This window comes from Galleria mellonella, unplaced genomic scaffold (genome assembly GCF_026898425.1).
Source record: "Galleria mellonella isolate WM207_F2 unplaced genomic scaffold, CSIRO_AGI_GalMel_v1 utg65, whole genome shotgun sequence".
NCBI lineage: Eukaryota > Metazoa > Arthropoda > Insecta > Lepidoptera > Pyralidae > Galleria > Galleria mellonella.
The window spans coordinates 1613636-1636482 of NW_026442138.1; the positions used below are offsets into that span (position 1 = coordinate 1613636).

General features: G+C 36.3%; 1 protein-coding gene across 1 annotated transcript in view; it reads right to left on the reverse strand.

The window, feature by feature from the left end:
• Window positions 1–22847, reverse strand: part of LOC113519897 (homeobox protein homothorax) — a 409098-nt gene that overhangs the window by 137901 nt on the left and 248350 nt on the right. Inside the window, exon 10 of the mRNA XM_052900545.1 lies at window positions 8169–8317. Coding sequence (XP_052756505.1) covers window positions 8169–8317 — 149 coding nt within the window. The remainder of the gene's footprint in view (window positions 1–8168; window positions 8318–22847) is intronic.

The following is a 22847-nucleotide window of genomic DNA, read 5'->3' on the forward strand; positions in this document are numbered from 1 at the left end:
ATGGAAAGTGGCAATCGACACCTATAAATATAAATAGCTGACACAACAAATCCTGTGGCAATTCGTGGCCTTCCAAATTCTATTGTAGGTCGGGTGAATTCAAGAAAAGAGATCTTCTAAACAGACTCGGCCGAGTCAGGGTATTCTGATTTGTACTTCTCGATTGTAACTTTTGTAAATATTTTACTTTATTTAACTGAACTAATTATTTTACGACAGTCCAGTTATTTGTTTAGAATGATTTTGTTTAATTCCGTTACTATTAGTATGTGTGCGACTTCCAACACTTGAAGATTGACTATCACTTACAGAAATTCTGCAACCTTTCATATTAGCCATAAATCTTTGACTGCCATTTTGTTCACAGCAATTAGATTGGAGTCTAGTGTTAACCGTTCGTTTAATGTTTATGCTTGGTTTCTTATGATATAGGATATCCTAGTTTGTGGATCAAACGATTAATATAATTGTGTGACACTTTGATATTACAGGATACCCATGGTACTCCTTATACATTGCCATTCCTGAGGACTAAGATGTTGTCTCTGTACCTTGTAATTTCGCCTATCTCACCCTTCGAACTGAAAATGCAACTGTTGATATTATAAGTACAAATGTCGTAAGTATAACTGTTTGGTAGCAGAAACACAAATGGGATAAAGATATCCATACCGACGACTGTAGAAATAAACATAGAAAAACAAAGTACAAATATCATATGGGCGAGTGTCATAGTATATCCAACTGAATATACTAATCTCAAACAAATAGGCACGCCTAACAAAAGTGTCTGTTGTTCCTAGAAACCATAAAACAAAGAACTTTATGTTAAAATTATAGAAAATCCGCTTGTTTTTCCATCGCGAAAACGGGCGTATGAATATTGTATTCCAATATTTTGTCAACGTAACCCCTCCGATGTCAAGGATCCTAAGCAAACGCGAGCAATACGATAACTCTGATAATCTATTCCGGGAACAGAACCCCGACCCTCGCAAACACGGAAACCCTTTTGGCAAACTCTTTGCCTATCAAATGACACTGTATTAATTAACTGAACTAACCTAAAACTTTGTCATCTTGCAGCGAACGAAGTGCTAACTTTTTTTTTTGGATAATTGACGTCTGTTTACCAAATACGTTGCATAATTCAGGATGAATTTTTTCAAGGAAATGCTCTGCCCGGGAACATGAACTTTTTTCACAAAGAAATATGGGTCGAAAAACAATGAAAAATTTAAAGATTACCATACTAAGTTGACTTGATATTAAATTGACTTACACTTGATTAAAGACGCGGATAATTACTAACTAATAACAACGGGTTCTTACTAACAAATATTTAGTATCGATTTTCAAACTGAAAAACAGATCATAATAACTTTTAGAATTTTGCGCTGCATATTTTGTGTCTTATAGGGACGGGAATTATATGACATATGTGGTATTGTATATTCTTGAGGATTAATGCCATAAAAATAAAGATTACAGGACCACTCAATGAAGTAGTGATTATTTTTTTGTCAAGATGCAATACCAATTATTTCCAGCATATGATTTCGGGTTGAAATTATAATTTGGAATAAACAAAATAAGTCAAAATGCTCAATATTTAAATATTTCTGAACCAAAAAATAAATTTTACTGTCACATTATTGGATGCAAAAAAAGCCATTCACCCAACCCGCACAGAATAGCCGGCCATTCCATTTAATGTTACAAATTCAAATTTTTATATTTTCGAAGACGCACCCAGAATATATCGACGTCCTTTTCTATATTATAGTCTAAACATAATGCCGTCTCACCTACACATTCTATTTCCGGGAGATCCGAATTTCCCGCTGGACCGGTAGCAGAGCGAGGCATTAAACGTCGCGGAGTTAAAAAGTGGGTAGTTTTCGGAAATCTGCTCACCGGATGGACGGAAATGATTTCTGTCGTCCTTTAGGGGACGCTACGAGATGGATTTGGCTGAATGTCGTACCGTCAAAGATTAATGCTTCTAATGAATAAAAGTTTAATATCGAAATAATGCTTTCTCTCTGTCTCTACCAAAATATTAAAAGTCTTGAATATTTTATCTTATTGTTATAATATTATGTGTGCTTGTTTGTCACCTTTGTGGTATAAAAAATGTAAGTGCAATTATAAAAATTTCGGAAAACTTATAAATATTTTAACTCACACATTTTTAATTCTTTATCGTAGATACCGTGATGGAAACGTTAAAATTTTTTAAAATACTGATAGAATAGTCCCTTAAAATAATGTTAAATATTTCGAATTAATTTAGTATCACTCTACTACCTCTGAGTATGGACCAATGTTTGATACTATTTCACGCAAAAACTACTGAACGGATTTAAATGAAACTTGTTACACAGATAAGTTCTATTCTAACTTAGAAAATATGAGTGTTCACGCAGGTAAAGCTGCGGATTATAAGCTAATTATAGAGTATTTTTTCTGAGCTCGAGAATAAAATGAATAAATGAATGAGTATAGTTTATTTGCATTATACAATATATGGAATAAGCAAGACAATTTATAGATGTAGCGATATAATTTTGAGATCCTCAGATAATTTCCAATAAACCATAAATCCTGTTTTATAAACGACTGACTCTGACGATTACCTCATCTCTATTTGAAAATAACACCATATTATGTGCCACTCCGGTTTCATAAATAAATAAAAAAAACATCTAAACGTTTTCGCCTCTGAAGTTAGGTGTCAACGCGCCCAACCAGTGTTTATGTATTTTCGGCAAATAAAAAACCTTTTACCATTTAATTCGAGGATTCCCTCAGTCCACGGTGCCACGTCTTCCAATATTAATAAATTCTCATTTGCAGGATTCGCTTGCAATTTGCCCTCGGCTGCTTCCAGCGAAACTTACGACTCGCCCTTACCCTAAATAAAGTTACGAGTGGGGTAAACTGCTAGATTTTTAACGTCACCAACGCGGAATTGAGCAATATTTTGGTAATTTCTCTCACACGAATTACTTATACCTAAAATTTTACGTTGTTTTATTAAAATTGGGAATCACACATAAATCTAAGGATCAGAGGTATTTGAAAATCATGGAAGGATACATAAAATCTATCCCAATAGAAATTATGGAATCATATCTATGTTTACGCGTCCAGTCGTCATCACATCAGCCTTTACCTGTCCACTGCTGAACATGGGCCTCTTCCTTAAAAAGTATTGCGAATCCGCCTGCCAAGCGTGGCAACTACTTGTAACCGTAGTTAGGCTTTGGAGATGTCTTAAGAGGGACGCTGCTGTCCATCTCTCGACCTTTAAATTCTCTTAGTCGCTTCTTACGATGTCTACAGGAAAGACAGGGATGGCTTATTCTATGCCGGGACCACACGCCAAACATGGATGATTATAACAATTTTCAATATTTTTGTAATTTAAAAAGTGATTTGATATTGATATAATTTTGATAACATTGAATTCACAAGTTCTAAATATTATTTCCTGTTATCAAATGATATGAAATAATAAATTCTGTATAATCTAGTTTGACGTTGATAGAAGGGGAAGGGATTGTTAGTAATAGAATCTAACAACTCCATTGCCAGCAATATACCTTATCAGGTCGATTTCCGCGCGGTCCCTGAAAACCATTGTGGTTAATTCTTATGGAATTCGTCACGATGGGCTAACCTATTTTCATTCTCATCTATCATCTTTCACTGCTGCTTCGCCAGTTCAGCAACCAGGCGAAATTACCATTTGATTTCACCCGCCAAAAAAGTCTAATGTTAGTTTTAAAACTATAATAATAATAAGTTTATTGCACAACCATGATTATAACAAACTCGGCAATGGAAATTACAGTAAAGGTAGGTACGAATTCATTTGTACATTTGGATCAGCTTAAACTCTATAAAATTACGTTGTCAAGTGGAACGTGTCATCATGTCTATACTTACTTACTATACTTTATGTGTCCTAATCTCAAGACCATCTAGTTAGTGTTATATTTCTTTATACGAAGTAAGAATGCATACTTTCTATTCATAATACACTTCTTTAATTGATGTATCTACTATATACATATGCTGTTTGCTTAAATTATAGGCCATTAGTTCTTCATCTCAGGTTGTTTAGTTTACTCGGCATGATTTTTCGACATTGTTTTAGCGATTCAAATCCACGGATACCATAAACATACGTGCATTGCGTACATATCGCAAATATTACCCGGTCCAGTCGCCATTTATAGAAAAATCATTCTTCTAACGCGATTAAAACAGTTATTTTCCATTTATATTAACGCTTGACATGTTCATGTAATAATCGTAAAGTACCAGGCTCGCATAACACAGCGGATGGTATATCTCGTCTCTATGTGCATAAATAAGGTATAAATTCTTTGGCAGCGTTTATCCGCGGCTCCCATTCCACTGCGGTGCCTCTCAAAGCGAACCCGATACCGACGTAACTCAACACTGTGCCGTGCGCCTAGGAATTCCGCATTTCGCAATATCTGCTTGTCCTGTGCTTATGATGTCCTGATGCGGTTATTATTAGCATTTATTAACCGACTACAAAAATAGATGACTTGTAGTTTGTATTTAAATTTAAATAAAAATTCAAGGTATTCAAATACTCATCAATATTTATGGTATTAAATAATATATTGAATAATAATGGAAAATACCATTATGGATTGATGAGAGTTAACTTTTACAGTTAAGAGATTTATTAACGTCAAATAGGAAAAGAGAAAAGATTTGGTTTAAACCAATCGATGATGTTGACTAACTAGAAAATAGACAGACTTATTTTTAAATAGTACTTTTAACTCAATTATCTTTATGTAAAGAAGGGTCAAAACATAATAAGTTTTTGAGCTAAGTTGCAACGTAAAGCAACAAATAATAATCATTAAGATCGAGAGATTAAATACTACAAAGGGTAGTTCCTATAAATCATGCAGGGTACATTTTCTAAATAAGCTTGTATAATGAATAACCAATGTTTTAAAGGAAAGTTATTTTTATATTTAGATTTGCAAAGATTTTCATACAAAGGGACACTTTATCTGTTATGACAATAAATTAACTCGCAATGTACCAGGACTGTATAAATACCAGCAGATCAAGAAACACGTAGAAACAAACATCCAAAAACAATATGATGTTCGCGCACCGCGGGGACCCTGTCGCGGGATTACCCGCCTTATAATTATTTTTAGCCCCCTGGAAGGGCTTACGGTCGCAACGTAGGATTTGTCGTAAGACTCCAACGTTATTCAATATTATTTCTTGGGAATTTTCGGAGGGCGACCGTACACGTCTCAGGTATAAAGTATTAAGTGAGATTTAGCGCGGTACGTATCCAAACGAATTAATGATTAACAATGTTTAAAACAGGCGCTCTCTCTGCTCTGTCGCTCGCGAGTATCTACATTGGTATTGGATTTTAAATTAACTCCACGCCGCTGTAGTCATTAGCATCCAAATGACTACCATTAGCTATTAAGATTCGAAATGCAATTGATAGCGTATCGCGATATACGCTATAACATAACTGAGACAATGGATGTAAATCAGGGTAACTGAAATTCGAAACGCTATTCGTATTACACGGGTCACAGGCGAGTTTAAAATTCAAGCAGCCGCAGCAGTGTATGCCGGGATTGTTACCAATATCGATGGAACTGTACTGAATTTAAATTCAACCGTGTCCGATTTCGAGCTTGTGCGAGATCGTTCACTTTCCTTTTTGGTCGCGTTCATGCTGAATTAATTCAAAGCTTCAATTCCATTCCATCAGGCGCGGCGCGTTGCCGAACTTTAATCGCAAATCAAAACGTTCCATATGTGATCTCGTGCTTTTGTAGTACAACACTGCATTCATTTGTTTCAATCAAATATCGAACACGCGCCGACCAGGGCTGGGCCGTTCTGAATTCAAACAGTGGCGGACGCAGGTGGTGCGCTGTCACCGCGCGGCGTTCCATTTCCCGCGACGCGTAATCGAATGAATATTACAAATGTCACGTTGACAGCTATGCAGTTTCATGCCCGATATGTGGGTCGAATGATCTTTTTACGCCAATTTGAAGCATTGTCCACGTCCGGCTGATACCAATCGGATTACATAAAACAGATGAACGTTTTAGGAATATGCAGCTTAAATTCAACATGCCCATAATTGTGACCGTGATATTTCGGCGCTGTTCAAAAATGTATTAGGGAGAACTGTAGAGTTAAAATTGACATGTCCCGACCTATACCGGAACTGTTTTACAGGGAACTCGTAATGAAAGCACTTAGCGCTAAGCGAAGCAATTATAAGTAATTTGGAACGCGGTAATGGGCGTGGACAGCGATGCGCAAAAACGCGCTAAACGAAACGCGCTAAAAGCTCCCTAATTCGATTGTCGACGGTTACTTTTTAAAGTTCGAACTGTGGAAGTGTTGGCTGAAAATAAATCTTTCAGTTTAAAATGTTCGAAATGCGACGAGCATCGGGAATATTAAAATGAAATTCGAAATAAATTCTTGTCTCAATAATTCAGCCGGTGGGCTAATTGTAAAAGGTTTTCCGAAGCTGTAATTAAAATTCGCACTTGTAAGTAATTCGAGAAGATCGTCTCGGAAATTCGTGGAATTCATAGTCATAAAGAAAGTAGGATTCGACTCGGCTCACAGAGAATGAAACAGAAATACCAGGCTCAGGAGACTTTGCGAGCGTCACCTGAACTGCGCTGAGCGAACAGAGCGCCTTCTTCGGCCTGGTGATTTATGGGCGCGGATCCGGACCGGTAATGAAATTGCACCCCCCGCACCACCGCCACCCTCGTCCTGCGCGAAAAGCCATTCTAGAAATTACTACGCAACAGTGAGCCGTGCACTCGACTGTCTCAACTCGCAACTCTTCAATAACGTCTTATGCTAATGGTTTAAATTTTTTGCTTCTAAAGTCATCAATCTCGTAATGTGATCCTGTATCGGATTTGTATGCGTCGAATAGAGTTACGTAATTGTATTTTCAGTCCTTAGAAGCGGTGTTTGTACCCTTTGAAAGCGGGCTTTGTCTACGCAATGAAAAATTTATTGCTCTCGCGGGAAATTTTAATTGAAAAGCTCCACAACGGAGGCAGGCCGCGGCACAATTCCGCGGAACTGCGAGTGTGACGTTTCGCAGCCACATTGTGGATGTTTTTTAAAAACTTCTATACAATAGCAGCAGTATGTAGGCATTTTATAGCAATTTCAGCTTACATTGTGGATTTAGAGCCTCAATGCAACGGCTGCGGGACGAACAAATGCCGGTGAAATTCAATAAACATTCTCATATTTGCTATACCAAAGTTCATTATTACTGCAACTTTCGTGCGTTCATTCAATACTGTCAAGCTCTCGATCATGGCAAACCTGTTCAAGCCGAATATTATTTCTGTAATATTAATAGAAATTAAGACGTAGATACACTACTGTGGATTTACTACTGTAATCTTTTGGAGGGAATAATAAGGAGTATCCATCTAAATACTTACAATGTTGGTAGTTGCAAGTTATTTATTAAGACGACGAAGTTGGTCATCCAACACGTAACTAACTCCCAACTGACAATATTATTAGACAAAAATGATTTTATATATAAACAAATAGAAATTAGGATAAATAATGACGAAGATTGTGAGGCGACACATTAATTTAATGCGTGCAGTGGTAAGTTAACAATTATTAAACCAACAAATTTTATTAAATAAACAAACAATTTTCTTATTGCACTGCACGCATAAAAATAGATATGACTCCATATTGGTCATTGTTTACTTTCCTGTTTATATTCTTTACCGCTCTTCATCCAAATCTCTATTGGCTTTCTATATTTAATTAACGATACTACTCGTATAGTTCTCGCTGTATAACTGTAACTGATTCAAAATATAGATGTAGGCATTCCCATACATATTAGTTTCATTATATTAGGCGATTAAAGAAACTTAATGGTAGAGGTAGCGTCCTTAAAGCATCACCAAAGTCTGCCTGCGATTGCCAATCCACTTGCTAAAGCCTGGTAACTATTGGCAAAACCCATCAAGGAAGAGCCCTATATTCAGCAGTCGACAGTTAGTGGTTTGTTATCATGATGATGATTAAATATGTACAATTAACTTAAAACTTACCGTTAAGTGCTGAAAAAGCCACGCCCGCAGTATATTCGTCGCAACCTTCGGGAAGATCCCTCTCTTCTTTTGGTTCTTCTTGCCATTAGTGTCATCGTCTTCTTCGCCTGTGCCCTCCCCAGAGCCGATACTCGCATTGCTAGCATCTCCTGTAGACAAACAATAATTCCTTTTTAATATTTAATGTATTTTAATGCAACTTTTTTGTCGGATTGTGACTTTGATGAGAGGATAATAGAAGTTTTTTCTATAAGTATTGCTAGTTAATAAGCCGATGCTTCATATAGCGTAAAGTCAATTTTACAGCTTCGTAAATCTACGAAGCAGCTTAAGCAGAAATCAACGAATCGTGGTATAAATAGTATGTCGCGGACTACTACCATGTCACCACTATAACATATGCTAACTATGTTATAAGAACCATGGCACCTCATATACATCAGTACTCTTGGAAACGTTTTTAAGAGGATATAAATGGAGTCGGAATAGACATGGTCATATTCAGAAGCTTCAGGTTGCTCAGCAAGCTATTAAGAAAGCTATGTTCGGAGTTTCTTTTGGTGATAGAATAGGTAGAGCATCAACTAGGATGTAGGTGGCTCGGGACCATTCCTAATGACAGTCTATGGGGAAAACCTATGTTCAATAATAGATAGTTATCAGGTTGGGATGAAGCTTGATCAGTTGGTCCTTTGTAATGAATTGACGAACAAATAATCAGAAATTAACTACAATGGTATCCAAAAAGAATAGCGTAAAGGCTAACAAGGTATATTGCTATTTGGCAATGAAACTATTAGTCTTAATCACTAATAATCTTCTCAAGTAACCCCTTTTCTTATGGCTATACTACAATTTACTAAAACAGAGTAACGCAAGCCTTGTAGCTTAATCGAAAAAATTAGACGTGCTTTGCCCAAGAAAATCACACTAGATTTGGATCCATTTAAAATGATTTGTGTTTGTACATAAAAAAAAGTAAGCATTAAATACCAAAATTACCAGATAAAAAAAAGGATCAAGAACACCAAAGGTTTCTTCGCTGTTTGATAAGCTCGGAACACATGTAAGAAACGCAGGGAAGACAAATTTCACGTAATTATAATAATGTGTTAATCGCGAAGTACCAGGCAGTTAGAAATCGCTGGAGATGTCGCGCCGACTAGCGCCCGCTTATCAGCCGTACGTCTGGCATATTAATTAGAAATGCCAACTTGTATTTATTTAATCACCTGCCACACCACTGATTCGTATCTTTGGTACCTACGCTTAATTATTTCTTGGAGTGTCTCGTTTTATACGCACCATCGCTGGGTACTGTAGTGACGTGCCGAGCGAAGCTCACTCGATTACTGACTCGAATATTTTACAGGTACACAACTATTCGAGTACTTGCGGTACTCTAACACTACTTGTGTGCATAAGTAAACTTTTGATAAACATAAGTTAGTTTATGCATATACTAATGTAATAAAATTGTGACTAGATGTGTCTATATCACAATTTTATAGACATACATATAAGATATTTAAGACAAATTAATATGAGAAGACCAATAGATGCCAAAACATTAATTTAAAGAAGTTTTGTTGGTCTGTTGTTGGAATCGTTGAAATTGGATGTAATTTTCATGGTTGTTTTCCTAAAGTCTGATGTATGTTTTACTTCTATTTTGATACCCCATCGAGAAGTGGTTAAAATTATTAGTTTTCCTTCTTAAATTCACGCGTAAGATGTAACTCACTTACTAATTAGCGGTTTAAGCTAGTTTTAATAATATTTCCTTAATTATCAAAGAAAAAATTATTAGAATACTAAACATAAACGTAAATTTCAGACAACCATTGAAAAATACTCGAATCTAATAATGTATACGAATACCTATTCAAATACTTGATTAATTATTCGAGTCCTTGGACTCGAGTCAGATTTCAATTTTATTTTTAACGAGTAAAGTTACCTACTCGAATACTAAAAAGGCCAAGTTGGCACATAACTAGGCTAGTGTGGAGATTGGCGTGAGATAGTCGTTATTATGACAAAGTTGAACATTGGTTGCATTAAAATAGATAAGTAATGTTAGTGCATTGAAGAAAATTAATACGTAAATCGTCTATTCATATGTTACGAGTACAAGGTAATAATTATCCGACTCTTAATGATCGCAACAAGAAGTATGTGTACGTAGATTGGATGGAGTCTCCAAGAGTGACGTATTTAATATCCGATATGCCCAGGGCTGTCATCGTATTTATGTAATAAAAACAAAAAGCGATCCTTTGATGAACAGTTTTAGGATTTTGAGAGCATTTTGCATTGAAAGATTTGTCATCAATTAATTATCCAAAAGGAGAAAGAGACGAAGATACTTTGAGAGAATTAGTGATTGAGAAAAATAGAGTGAGAAAGCGGGTTTGATAAGTTTGTGCAGTTCCTAATTTACTAAAAGAGGTATTTGTTTTTTCAATTCTTCTTTGATGACCTCGTAAAGGGGTATCAAATTCAAATTAAAAAATATCTTAATTCGATGGTCATGAAGAGATATACCTAAACTAAATAGAATATTTGTCTAGTCCTTCCATTTACTGTGAGAGAGAACTAAAAGAAATGTAGAAAATTCAAAGAAATTCCAATAAATAGTTCTTTTATTTGCAAAATAAAGCTTCCTTCCGAACGATTATAAAAATTAAACAAGAGAAAGGAATTGTTTTCCCTGAACGACCCAGGTAACAGGCTCTGTATATTGGCCGGGTAGACACAAGGAGAGCAGAAGCGTGAAACACGATAAACAAATTAGTGTGCACTGAACCTTATCAAATATTCATCGCAACAGAAACAAATCGAATCAGTATGTACCGGGGTGTGAACTCCATCTTATTTCTGCGCTCCGTGTATATCTTGTACGCCGTTAATAATAAAAACGAATTTGCTACCTTTCAATTGTTCCTGCAAATATTTTTCTCTCGCACTGTGTTTTCCAGAGCACTCTGGAATTCGTATTTTTTAACTTTCGTCTTGAAATTCTCCGAGTATTCGATGTTCCAGTTTGGCTGGAATTAAATTAGTGGTGCGCGCACTTCGCATTTCGAAATATCGATAAAATTTTCGTGAGTGATGAAATTAGACATAATGTATCGAGTGTCTCTGCGTATCGTATTCGACCGGTGGCATGCACATTGTGATGGTAATAGGGGCAAAGTAATAAAATTACTCTTAGGCCATTACCCGTCGCCCCTCGATGTTGCATGCTACCCCAGCGCGATATAGGGTGTAGAAGACACAATAAAACGGTTTCAGTTTGACAAAAACAACGGGATTATTGTCTGTGTAATTGTTTTATTCGTGTACAGAGATTTATTTTCGGCGTGTTTTTATTACGTTTTAAACTTCATGCATACAGATTTTGTTTGAAGCGTAACGCCGCGTCGGATTTAAATTGGGCGATTCCAAGATTTTTACAAAAGATCCATTTAATATGTAAATTTTAAATCCAATTTCGTGTTTTTACGTGTCTATATTAAGAATTGAGCCAATAAAATAAAGCATAATGGATTTTGTTCATCCTGTAGAGGTATCAGCGTGCAAAATCAGAGTGCAGTTGCATAATGCAGTGTGTGTAATCCCCTAATTCATCTTAGGGCATCGCACACATGCGCAGCACCCTAATATTCACTAATACACCCCCGATGGCGGCGTACAAACAAACATAGATGCGTGCGAAAGTCAAGAGAATTTAAATTAGTGTAATGCAATAGAGCAAAGGATGCTTGGCGTAGTAGTTGTAGTGGGACATATTCTATAGAATGATAGTAGGTTCAAAGAATTCTCTGTGAGGCCGCCATATTTTACTGATGATATTATTAAATTAAGAATTAGCAATCGTAAAACAGTATATAGTTCCGTAACGTAAATATTTCATGAAAATCTAGTTTATTTTATACTCACTAGTATTGGCTAATATATAAAGGCATTTTGGGTTATTACCCAAAATGTCTTTGCATGAGAGTAGTTATGGATGATAATGGAATGGAAACCCAGCATGTGCTATCGGTATACACTGGTGGGGCACCAGTGAGGGATGATTGGTGGAGCTGAATAGGTAGATCAGTTAGCCCATCGTGACGAATTCAACGATAGATTAGTCATGATTATTTCCGGGGAGAACCGCGTGGAGGTTGACCTGATAAAGTATATTGATAGCAATGGGGACTAACCTCCCCATTACTAACAATCCCTTCCCCCATGGGTAGTAGAGTATATATGCTTACATTTTTTACATCAGCTTGTTGCATCGAGTACTAATTAGATGGGTATAGTAAGCTATCTTTGAAAGATAGACATATGCCTTCGCGAACTTTTTTGTAGACCTATAAAAGATAAACAATTCCACCATAAATTGTTTTGTTATATCTCAAACGGATTACGCAGTGTTATTGATAAAAACTCACAGTCGACTTGATTTCATCCAACATCTTTTCTTTTTCAATTTCTTTCATCAATTCCTGTCATATTTCAATAAATTAACAAAAAAGCAATATTAAAGGATACATATAAAGCTTCATCTTTAATCACTCTATCTATTGATGGAACCCGTATTAAAATCCGTTGCGTAATTTAAAAGATCTAAGCGTACAGACGGCGGGACGCGACTTTGTTTTGTACTATATAGAAATATTTTTCTTAGCAATGGCTACTCAACATAGGTGCAAATTGTTTGTAATTTTTTTATATATATATGTATAACAATACACAAAAAAATATTTAATTGTGGTAAAACCAGTTACTTTGATTTAAAAAGTAAAATATTGAACGACATTCTTTTCAGATAAACAAAGATTTTTTGTATTCGGTTTACATCTGATGGAGGTGTGAGGTAACAAGCATAAAAATGATACGATCGAAGGAGTCTGTTAAAAAATTATTAAAAACTGATGACGATTGATTAAAGTGACAATATTACATGCACATTTTATCCTATTTACCCGAACTACGCCATAGATACAGTAAAAAGTAAAATTCCCTAATATTAAAAAACAAAAATTTAAAGGTGAAATGGTAACATGGTAATATTTCAAGTATACATGATTGTTTTTCACTACAATTTTTTTAAGTACTCACTTCGTCTTAAAAATAGCATTAATACAATTAATAATCCCACAAAACTGAAGAGAATGCAGTTAATTTGCACATACTTGACACGGCAAATATTGGTGTTCATACATAAATAGTATTAAGTAGTTAAAAACTTTTTTTTCTCGTGGATCACGCCCGGTTCTTTTAAAATACTTATACCGAGTCAGCTGTCCATTGTCTACGGCATAATTTAAACCATTAATTCAAGGTACACGACCAAAATAGAGACTCACCTGTTCCCTTGTCCCCGGCAGCTTATTTTGTACATAAATATTTATAAAAGTAACTTTAAAAGACAATATATTTGTATTTTCAACCGACTTTGATAAGAAGGAGATTCTCAATTCGGTTGTATTTTGTTTTTATGTTTGTATGTATGTTACCTCGTAACGCCGTTATTTGTAAACCGATTTGGATTTTTTTAACTGAAAAAATATATTTACAGTTTGGTCCCATAGAAATTTTATTAAAATCGGTTCAGTCGTTCAAAATTTTAAATCAAAATAATGATTTTGTTACAATTAAAGTTGTTTTTTGGAAATGAATCTTTGACGATTGATTTGGAGACCGTGGTTCTAGTAGGAAGTTTGATTTTCCTATCGGGATGTGTTGGTAATATTTATTGTTTGTTGTTTTTGTTTATTCAATTTTTAAACCGCTTCGGTAAGGAGATGATTCTCAAATCGGTTATATCATTATCATCACTACATAGTAAAAAACAAAGTGGCTATCGCTGTCTGTCCGTCCCTATGTATGCTTAAATCTTTAAAACTATGCAATAGATTTTGAAGCGGTTTTTTTTAATAGATAGAGTGATTCAAGAGGAAGGTTTATATATATATAATACACGCATAATATTGTAGAGAAACACTGATAATTTTAGAGGTTTCTAATGTAATGTCGTAATATAAGAGGGGGGGGGGGGGGGGTTCGTGGGACGGCCCTATTTAATATCAGCATTACACCCGTGCGAAGCCGGGGCGGGTCGCTAGTTTACTATAAACCGATTCCGAAAATTTTTCTTAATCACTCAAAATCATGTAAATAACTAAGTATTTCACTTCAATGAAGTCGGATTTCATTTTCAAACACTTCCATAAGGACGCGTCTAATTGTTCAAACAATACATTTTCCATTACAGATATTAAGCGTTAAGTACCCCTAATGAGTAACTTTATGAGACGGGAGCAGGATAATCCTGGTCGGTATGGTGTTTGCTCCCATGGCATCTGTAAGCGGATTGCTGCAATCCGACACCGAATCCGCGACCCCGGTGTGGGAGCACGCGCCCGCACTGCGTCGGGGGATCGCGTTAGTTTATGTGGTTTCAAATGTTTGGAGGGTGGTGGAGGTGCGTGGAAGTTGTCGCACGAGAAACCAGATCTTTTATCTTTTTACGTTTAAAATACGATTTAAAACAAAATGCGACTAAGGTCGAGGAATGGGCAGCAGCGTTCCTCTTAAAACATCTCCAATGCCTAACTGCAGTTGGCAATCCGCCTGCCATGCGTTACGTTACTGGCAAACCGCCCCTAAGGTGAGACTTATGTTCACCAGTGGACAGTTAAAAGCTGATATGATGATTATTGTAATAATTACCAGAGGGAGACTTTCAAGACAGAGTACAAAAGTCGATTGCTTGGGTACCTCTGTCCCATTCGTGTTTCAACCGTGAAGCAGTTGTGTTTACATGGCTGTGTTTCGGTTTGAAGAGTGGGATATGGCGTGAATTTACAGGGTACAGAGGAATAACACCTGATTCCTCAGGAATGGCAATGCAATGGGGGGTATCATGGGCGAAACAGTATACTCTGTTATGTCCATGGTACTGCTCATGTCTATAGGCGACGGTTACCACTTTCCATCAGGTGGGCCGTCAGCTTGTTTGCCATTCTAAGTTGTATAAAAAAAAATGAATTTATTATGGTTATGTTTGACATTCAGTAGGACTATAGAAAAATAATGTTAAAGACACAACAACATTAATCTATTCTCAACTTGACCACAGACTATAACAATAAACAAAAGAGTATTACATGCGTGTGTGTATCAAATATATGGTAGTGTGTGTAATGTTTTTTTTTATTGATTTAATTAAGTATTTTTTTTTATTTTTTATTGGTTTAATTATTTTTTTTTTGTATAATTTTAAAAAAAGGTTAGCATTCTGCACATCTTTCTATATAAACTGTAAGTGTGCGAAATTTCATACCCCTCCATTTGCGCAATTTTTGTAAAAAGGGGTACAAAGTTTTTGCTTCACGTATTAATTAAAAAAAAAATATATAATTAATATTATTATTATAATATAAAAAGTATAAGTAAACAAGATTTATATTTGGCTGTTAGTCATAATATCGATAGTTCGGGCACCGCCATCGACACGGGGCTGTGCAAGATTTATCGCTCGCCAACATTAGTGCACGGCGCAAATGAGTGCAGGGACTATCGAGTTACGCCAATCAACTGAAAGCACGCGCTATATAGTGATGCGACGTACATTTATCGATAGATTTTATTTATAGATTAAAATTGACATTTCGTATGAATGATATAAATAATTAATAAATAGTATTTTTATGTTGGGTAAAAATGGAATGGTAACCTCGCTTGCGCTAACGGGATATACTGGTGAATCACCAGTGAAGGTTCATCGGTGAGAATAAAAACAGGCCAGTTAGCCCATCATGATGAATTCATCAGGAATTAACCATGTTCCTTTCCAGGAGGAATTGCGAGGCGGTCGATCTGGTTGGGAATATTGCTAGCAATGGGATTCTTAGTCTCCATTATTAACAATCCCATTACCCCCAATTAATAAATAGTCTTAGACATATTACAGAGCGCTATATAATAGTCCCAAACTAAGGACAACTTGGATGAAAATGATATACTCAATATGTAAATAGATTTACACAAAGTTCAGAAAAATTGTTTCAACAGTAGTTAAACAGAATTTGAAAATTCGCAAAAGGACCGAAGTCATCGACATAGCTCAAAGGATTAGCAAGCTAAAGTGAAGAGGGGTTGGTCACATAGCTTCAAGAACCGACAAGATGGAGTGACGACCTCAAATGCATTGCAGGGTCAGTGAATGCAGGTGGCTCAGGACAGTTCTTTATGGCGATCTATGGGAGAGGCATCTATTCAGCAAAGAACGGATAATGAATGATCGTCTATCATGTTGATATTTTACCTTATAGTGAGTATGACTACTTCTAAGTTTACTTAAATAACAATTTGATAATAAATATGGATCACAACACTCAGAATGTTTTCGAACTAAAATAAGTTACCATTGATAATATTAATGTAATTTGTACGCACGGATAGTAATTTATTGAGTTAGTTTTTCTATTACGCTTAAAACATTACACAAATAATGTTGATTTATTTGGACAGTCTATAAAAAACCTTGTGATCTATGGTATTTTTATATAACTGGTAGACTATAAAGATTATTGAGGTTTTGTGTAACAGCCGTACAGTTACAAATATTAAGATAGAAGTATATTTTTAATCTACTTTTCACCAGAGGGCGACTTTGTACAAAAGACGTTTGCTTGGGTATTTCTGTCTTATTCGTATTGCTACCGTGAAGCTGTGTTTATATGGCTGTGTTTCGGTTTGAAGGGTGAGATATGGCGTCAATTTACTGGGTTACAGAGGGATAACATCTGAGTCCTTAGGAATGGCAACGCATAGGGAAAATCATGGGTGAAACAGTATACTCTGTTATGTCCATGTTACTGTTCATGTCTATAGGCTACAGTTACTACTTTCCATCAGGTGGGCCGTCAGCTTGTTTGTGTCATTCTAAGTTGTATAAAAAAAAATACAACCGAGTATAAAACTTCCTTGTTTTTGAAGTCGCTTGAAAATGTCGATAATTTTTCCATCCTCTATCGACATTGTATATCTCGATATTTACCGATTTCAACCCCTAGAGCGCGACAACCGTGGTGTCGTAATGCGCTCACCAGTTTGATGGATTGGCTTCTTTGCAGTCCCTCCTATTTGCAAACACCCTTATCTGGCGGACGGGGGGCGAGGGGGAGAGGGGCGCGGGGCGCGGGGAGGGGCTAATTAAAATTGGCATCCGAAACGGGTGTTATTTACAAAGTTAGACTTGCTTTGTTGATGTGCCTTATTGCTTAGCGCGAAGGTATATTTTCGTGTATCAAACTGTGAGTGCGGGTCTCGATTGCATCACGCTTCGGAATATTGGATAGTGACATTAGAGGTGAATGGTGGTGCGTGGGAATGCAAACTTTACTCTCCTTCAAATATAATACTGTAGATGACATAATAATAATTATTTATTTATTTATTTATTTATACTTTTCCATAAAATAAAACATGTCTGCATGGCGAATTTAATGCCTGATAACACCAGTCAACCGTTGCGCTAAACAGAGAGAGTAAATAGCAGTACGTTGGTCTAACAAAAACAATTTGTAAATAAAATAAATGATCGCGTACAGTGCTGTTTCAGAGATGTTTCCTCCCACGAACACTCAGGTTATGGAATGAGCTCCCTGCCGAGGTTCTCCCAAGAGACTACAGCATGGGGTTCCTCAAAAGGGTTAAAGGGTAAAGAGGTTTCTTCAGGGTCGGCAACGCGCGCGTAATATGCCTGGTATTGCAGGCGTTCATAGGCTATGGTAACCGCTTACCATCAGGTGCCGTATGCTTATTTGCCACCTCAGTGGTATATAAAAAAACTATATAAATAAATTCTCTTTTTACATAACATAACTGTCATCATCATCATCATCACCAAAAGCTATCCATCTTACACTGTTGAACATAGGGCTCCCACATATTTCGCTACAAAGTACGTTCCTGCACCCCTTGCATACAACGACACCCTGTAACACTTTTCAGATCATCACTCCAACTAGCGGGGGTCTCCCCACACTACACTTCCCTGTACGGGGTCACCACTCTGGATTTTTCCTTTCGACCTTTCTTCCCCATTGAATATCTGTAATCGAACAACTCTAGTCTTCGCTTCTTTTTTATCTAAAAGTATATACCTATAGATTTGTCCCATAGTTTTATCAAAATCGTTTTAGTTGTTTAGTTTTGATATGAAATTAACTCCTTTTGCACACTTTGCATGGTGACTATTAAATGAATATATTGGAACGGCATACAAGCTTACGGCTCACCACATGGATGCCTATACAAATAAACAGTACCATGGACATCATGAAATTATACTGTGACGCTTACGACATGTTACACACATTGCCCTTTCTGAGTTCTATAACATTGTTATGCCTTCGTATCCATCCAGTAATTTCATTGTCGTATCCAGCCCTTCAAAAATCCATACTAATATTATAAATGTGAAAGTGAGTTTGTTTGTTACCTTATAGAGCTTTAACGACTTTACCAATAACTATTAAATTTGGTACATACGTACTTTTTTTTTTGATGGGTGTAAATGGTATGGTAACCCCGCCTGCGCTAACGGTATACGCTGGCGGAGCACCAGTGAAGGGTGATAGATGAGAATGAAAACAGGCCAGTTAGCCCATCATGATGAATTCATCAGGAATTAACCATGATAGTTTCCAGGGAGAATCGCGAAGAGGTCGACTTGGTTGGGTATATTGCTAGCAATGGGATTCTCAGTCTCCATTACTAACCATCCCTTTCATCCTGGTACACACGTACTGTATACGGGAAGGAGAAGGATGCAGGTTACTTTTTGTCCTGGTCAGTTTACATATCCTGGACACGCGGACGAAGTTGCGGGTAAAAGCTAGTAATAAGTAAATGAAACTCGAAACAATAATTAAAATAGAAAACGATTTCACTAATGTCAACCGTTAACGAACCCAAAGATATATAATACAGAGCTGTTCAACCCCCCGAGCGTCGACGCAGCGTTTCTCCGGCGAATACGCTGCGTGCGCTTAATTACTGGCCGCTGCCAGCAGAGAGCGCGCGCAGCGAAAGTTTTGTGTCGTACAGATTTTGCGTTTGATGAGTTGACAGTTCCATTGTACAGCCATGTTGGTTTAAGCTGCTTGCAATTAAACACTGAAACTCTTTTGAACCGTTAACGAACGATTTGTTGCCCAATTAGTCATTTCTTTTAAAAAAACACCCATGCGCATTTAAAAAAATATGATATTACTCAGCTAACAGATAAAAAAACTGTACACTTTAATTGTACACAAGCTTGCCAACCTTATTACGGTAATGAAAACAATTTTTTACGACAAGTACAACCTTCGCAACCCTTACAATGAACCGGATCACGTCTCAGCGATTACACAGCATTGAAAATTAGTTTAATATCTCAAATTGACGATTCCGCCCGGAACGGCCAATTAAGAGGGAATAACACTTGGAATGATCCTCCTGATAGCCAAGTTATGGGGTGCCTTTATGGACCATTAAGTGTGCCGTAACTCGGAGACGATTCACGAATATTTTGTACACACTAAATGTTTGAATTTACAACGATTCATGTCTAGCGTTTGTCGCTTTTACGATATTGCAGTGGGTTTGGTCTAATAAAGCTTAGGTCGCCATTTGGCGCGATTTAAGAGTTGTTCAACTGTTTTAATGGACTGTAATTTGATAGTTATGACAGTTATAGAGCTCAGGATGAGCGTTATAGTTCATATTTATCTCGTATTATTGCAGGTGACTTTGATTAATGCCTTTAAATTGCTGTTAGAGACGATTACTTTACCTACGTGTTGCTCTTGATACTTTCCGCTTATTGGAGTTTTATTAATGATTAGTAATTATAAATTTATTTTATAATAAATGCTTATAACTATTATCCTATGAATTTTTTAAAATCACATATTATTCACAGCAAAAACATTTCTTAATTGACAATAACGTTATAAACGTAACGAGTTATTCTCATTAGGAATTTAAACACAGCATATGCGTCGTTTATTGGCAAATTTTCTCCGCAAAGACCCTCCGCCATATCCACGCATTAAAGGATTATAAATAGTAGCACCAAACACCATGGAAGTTGTACAAAATCCCGTAACCTCATCGAGTCGGCACCCTTTACGAAACGAGGAATGGCCATTCATCCGCGCATTGATTTCAATTTGAATTTTAATTGCGGAATATTATACAAAATTACATTGCTTAATATTCACCCCGGGCGCTGATTTTTGCATATTTTTAACCCTGTGCCAGGCCGTTTGGGGCCGGGTGGGACTGATAAAAATCGCATATATTAACTAAGTGAGGGCAGGATTTGCGCGGAGATAGTCGGGCGGTTTTCATTAAAGCCGATACCGGCGAGATAGGTGTCGTATTTTATTGCTTATCCTCCAGTTGGACGGCTCTGTCTTAAATTTGAGTATGTTGGAATCTCTGTAGATTTTGTTAACATTAATTACTTCACTGTTTATTTGAATATTGGCAATCGAGTTTGATTAATTTAGTAATTATACAGACTATTAAGAACTTAGAGGCTCTCTTAATCGAGACCTCGGGATTTATTTCAGTTATATATAATAGTAATAAACAACAGTTGTTGAGTTGTTTAAAAATGCTGAGTTTATTATAATTGTATAAAATCTTGTTTTTGGATGTTTTCGTATATCATGTGGTTTACCATAGGTAATCGATAATATCTCATATAAAACAAAGGTATTAATAAAACAAGCAAGTAAAGGTTTATATAAAGATACGAGTACAAACTTTAACTTACCCTAAAAAGACGAATACAAAAGCTGAATGCGCATCATGCATTAGGTTTGTTTGTGACTGCGTATATTTAAATGGGGTTAAATTGCATAAACGAGGGGCCAGATGACGTTTATGATGAATGCTTGTGACGACTGACGATGAATCCGGCGACGCTCGATTCTGATTTGCAACATCATTAAAATGCAAATAGATCGAGACGCGGAGGGCATCACTATGTCGGGATATCGGATTAAGTAACGGACCATTTATAAGGCTTTTAACTTTAGCTCAAATTAAGCATTTTGAACAGGATTGCTTTAATTATTATGCCATTTTTGATGAATTTGCAATAACAACACCTCTATGGTATTGATGGGTACGTTGTTTTATAAGATCTTGGGTTCGAGTCGGTGAAGATCTTTGACTGTGGAGACTGGAAAATATTTAGATAATATTATGTCTCATGAGAATATTTAACCTAACCTAACTTAGCGCATACGATATTTTAAGTATTGATTCATGCAAACTAAACCGCGAGATACAGCTAGTATATTATACATACATAATAATAGTCAGAAATTACAATTGACACAAAGTTTTGAGCTCCCTCTTAATTCCTACTTAGAACAACATATTTTTAAATTGGTGTGGTAAACTACTAAATATTGACACCTTTTATTAAAATTAAAAATATATTTACTAATACATTATTTTAATATTTAAAATGGCGCATTTTTAAATAATTTTTATTTAGCAGCGCAGTTAACATTGGAATGGTCATCATAAAACACGTGTACAGCGACTTGTCATAATCAAGTGGGTTCAGTCTCGCCAAGTATAAATGCGGTAAGGCGACGGGGGGTTAAACATCTCTCGGTAGGTACCTCCTCGATTGCAGGATATTTAAGCGTATTTTTTAGGATTCCGTAGTCAAATGGAGTAAATTTAACGATCATAATTTTGTGACTCTTATATCTTATCATCGTAAAAGTATGTTATTCTTTAAGTCGCGTGTCTGTTCTTCAGTACAAACTACTACGCTCGTAATTTTCATTCAAATCGATCTAGTAGTTCAGCGGTTTAGTACCAGACTAACCGACGGACAGACCCACTTTCGCAATAATCCTCAATACATGGAACAAGATTGATCACGTACATCTTCACCACGCGCTTGGTACACCGTCCGGCCGGTACTAGGGGTGCATTAATCGAAGGAGCTGCCCGTGTGTATATATATATATATAGATTACATTAGATTTCTTTATTTGCGAGAACATTGTTTTATATATATATACATATAAAATAAAAAAGAAATTGGATCTTAAATAACAACAAAAAAATTAATATACATAATACAGACTGCAAGCGCTACGATAAACTGCTACGGCGTAGCATGCATGACGTAGCAGATGTCTGTCGTTTACAAATAGCTACGTTACTACTCGTATTTAATGCTGCAGTTCGAATAGTACATTTCGAATGCTATTTATCGTAGTGTGTGTGTTCACCTTACTGACCTGTACAGACGAGCGATATTTTGTCGTTTAATTTTTTTTTTTTTTTATTACGTTTGCTTCGTCGTTGTCAAAAGACTTCGGAGTTTAATCATCTTATTTCTTACTTACTTACTTATTTAATAAAGTTGGATTCAGACTGAACGAGCGAATGTTGAAGGACTGTATACACGTGTTAGGTGTTTCCAACCGACTTCGTAAAGGAGGTTCTCAATTCGATTGCAGTTTTTTTTTTAATATTTGTTACCTCATAACTTATATTATGTCGTGCAAGGAGGTCAAAGATATGGTCTGGAATAGAGCTGGCTGGAAGAAAATGCATGAATTAGTTGCACCGACAAGAGGAAAT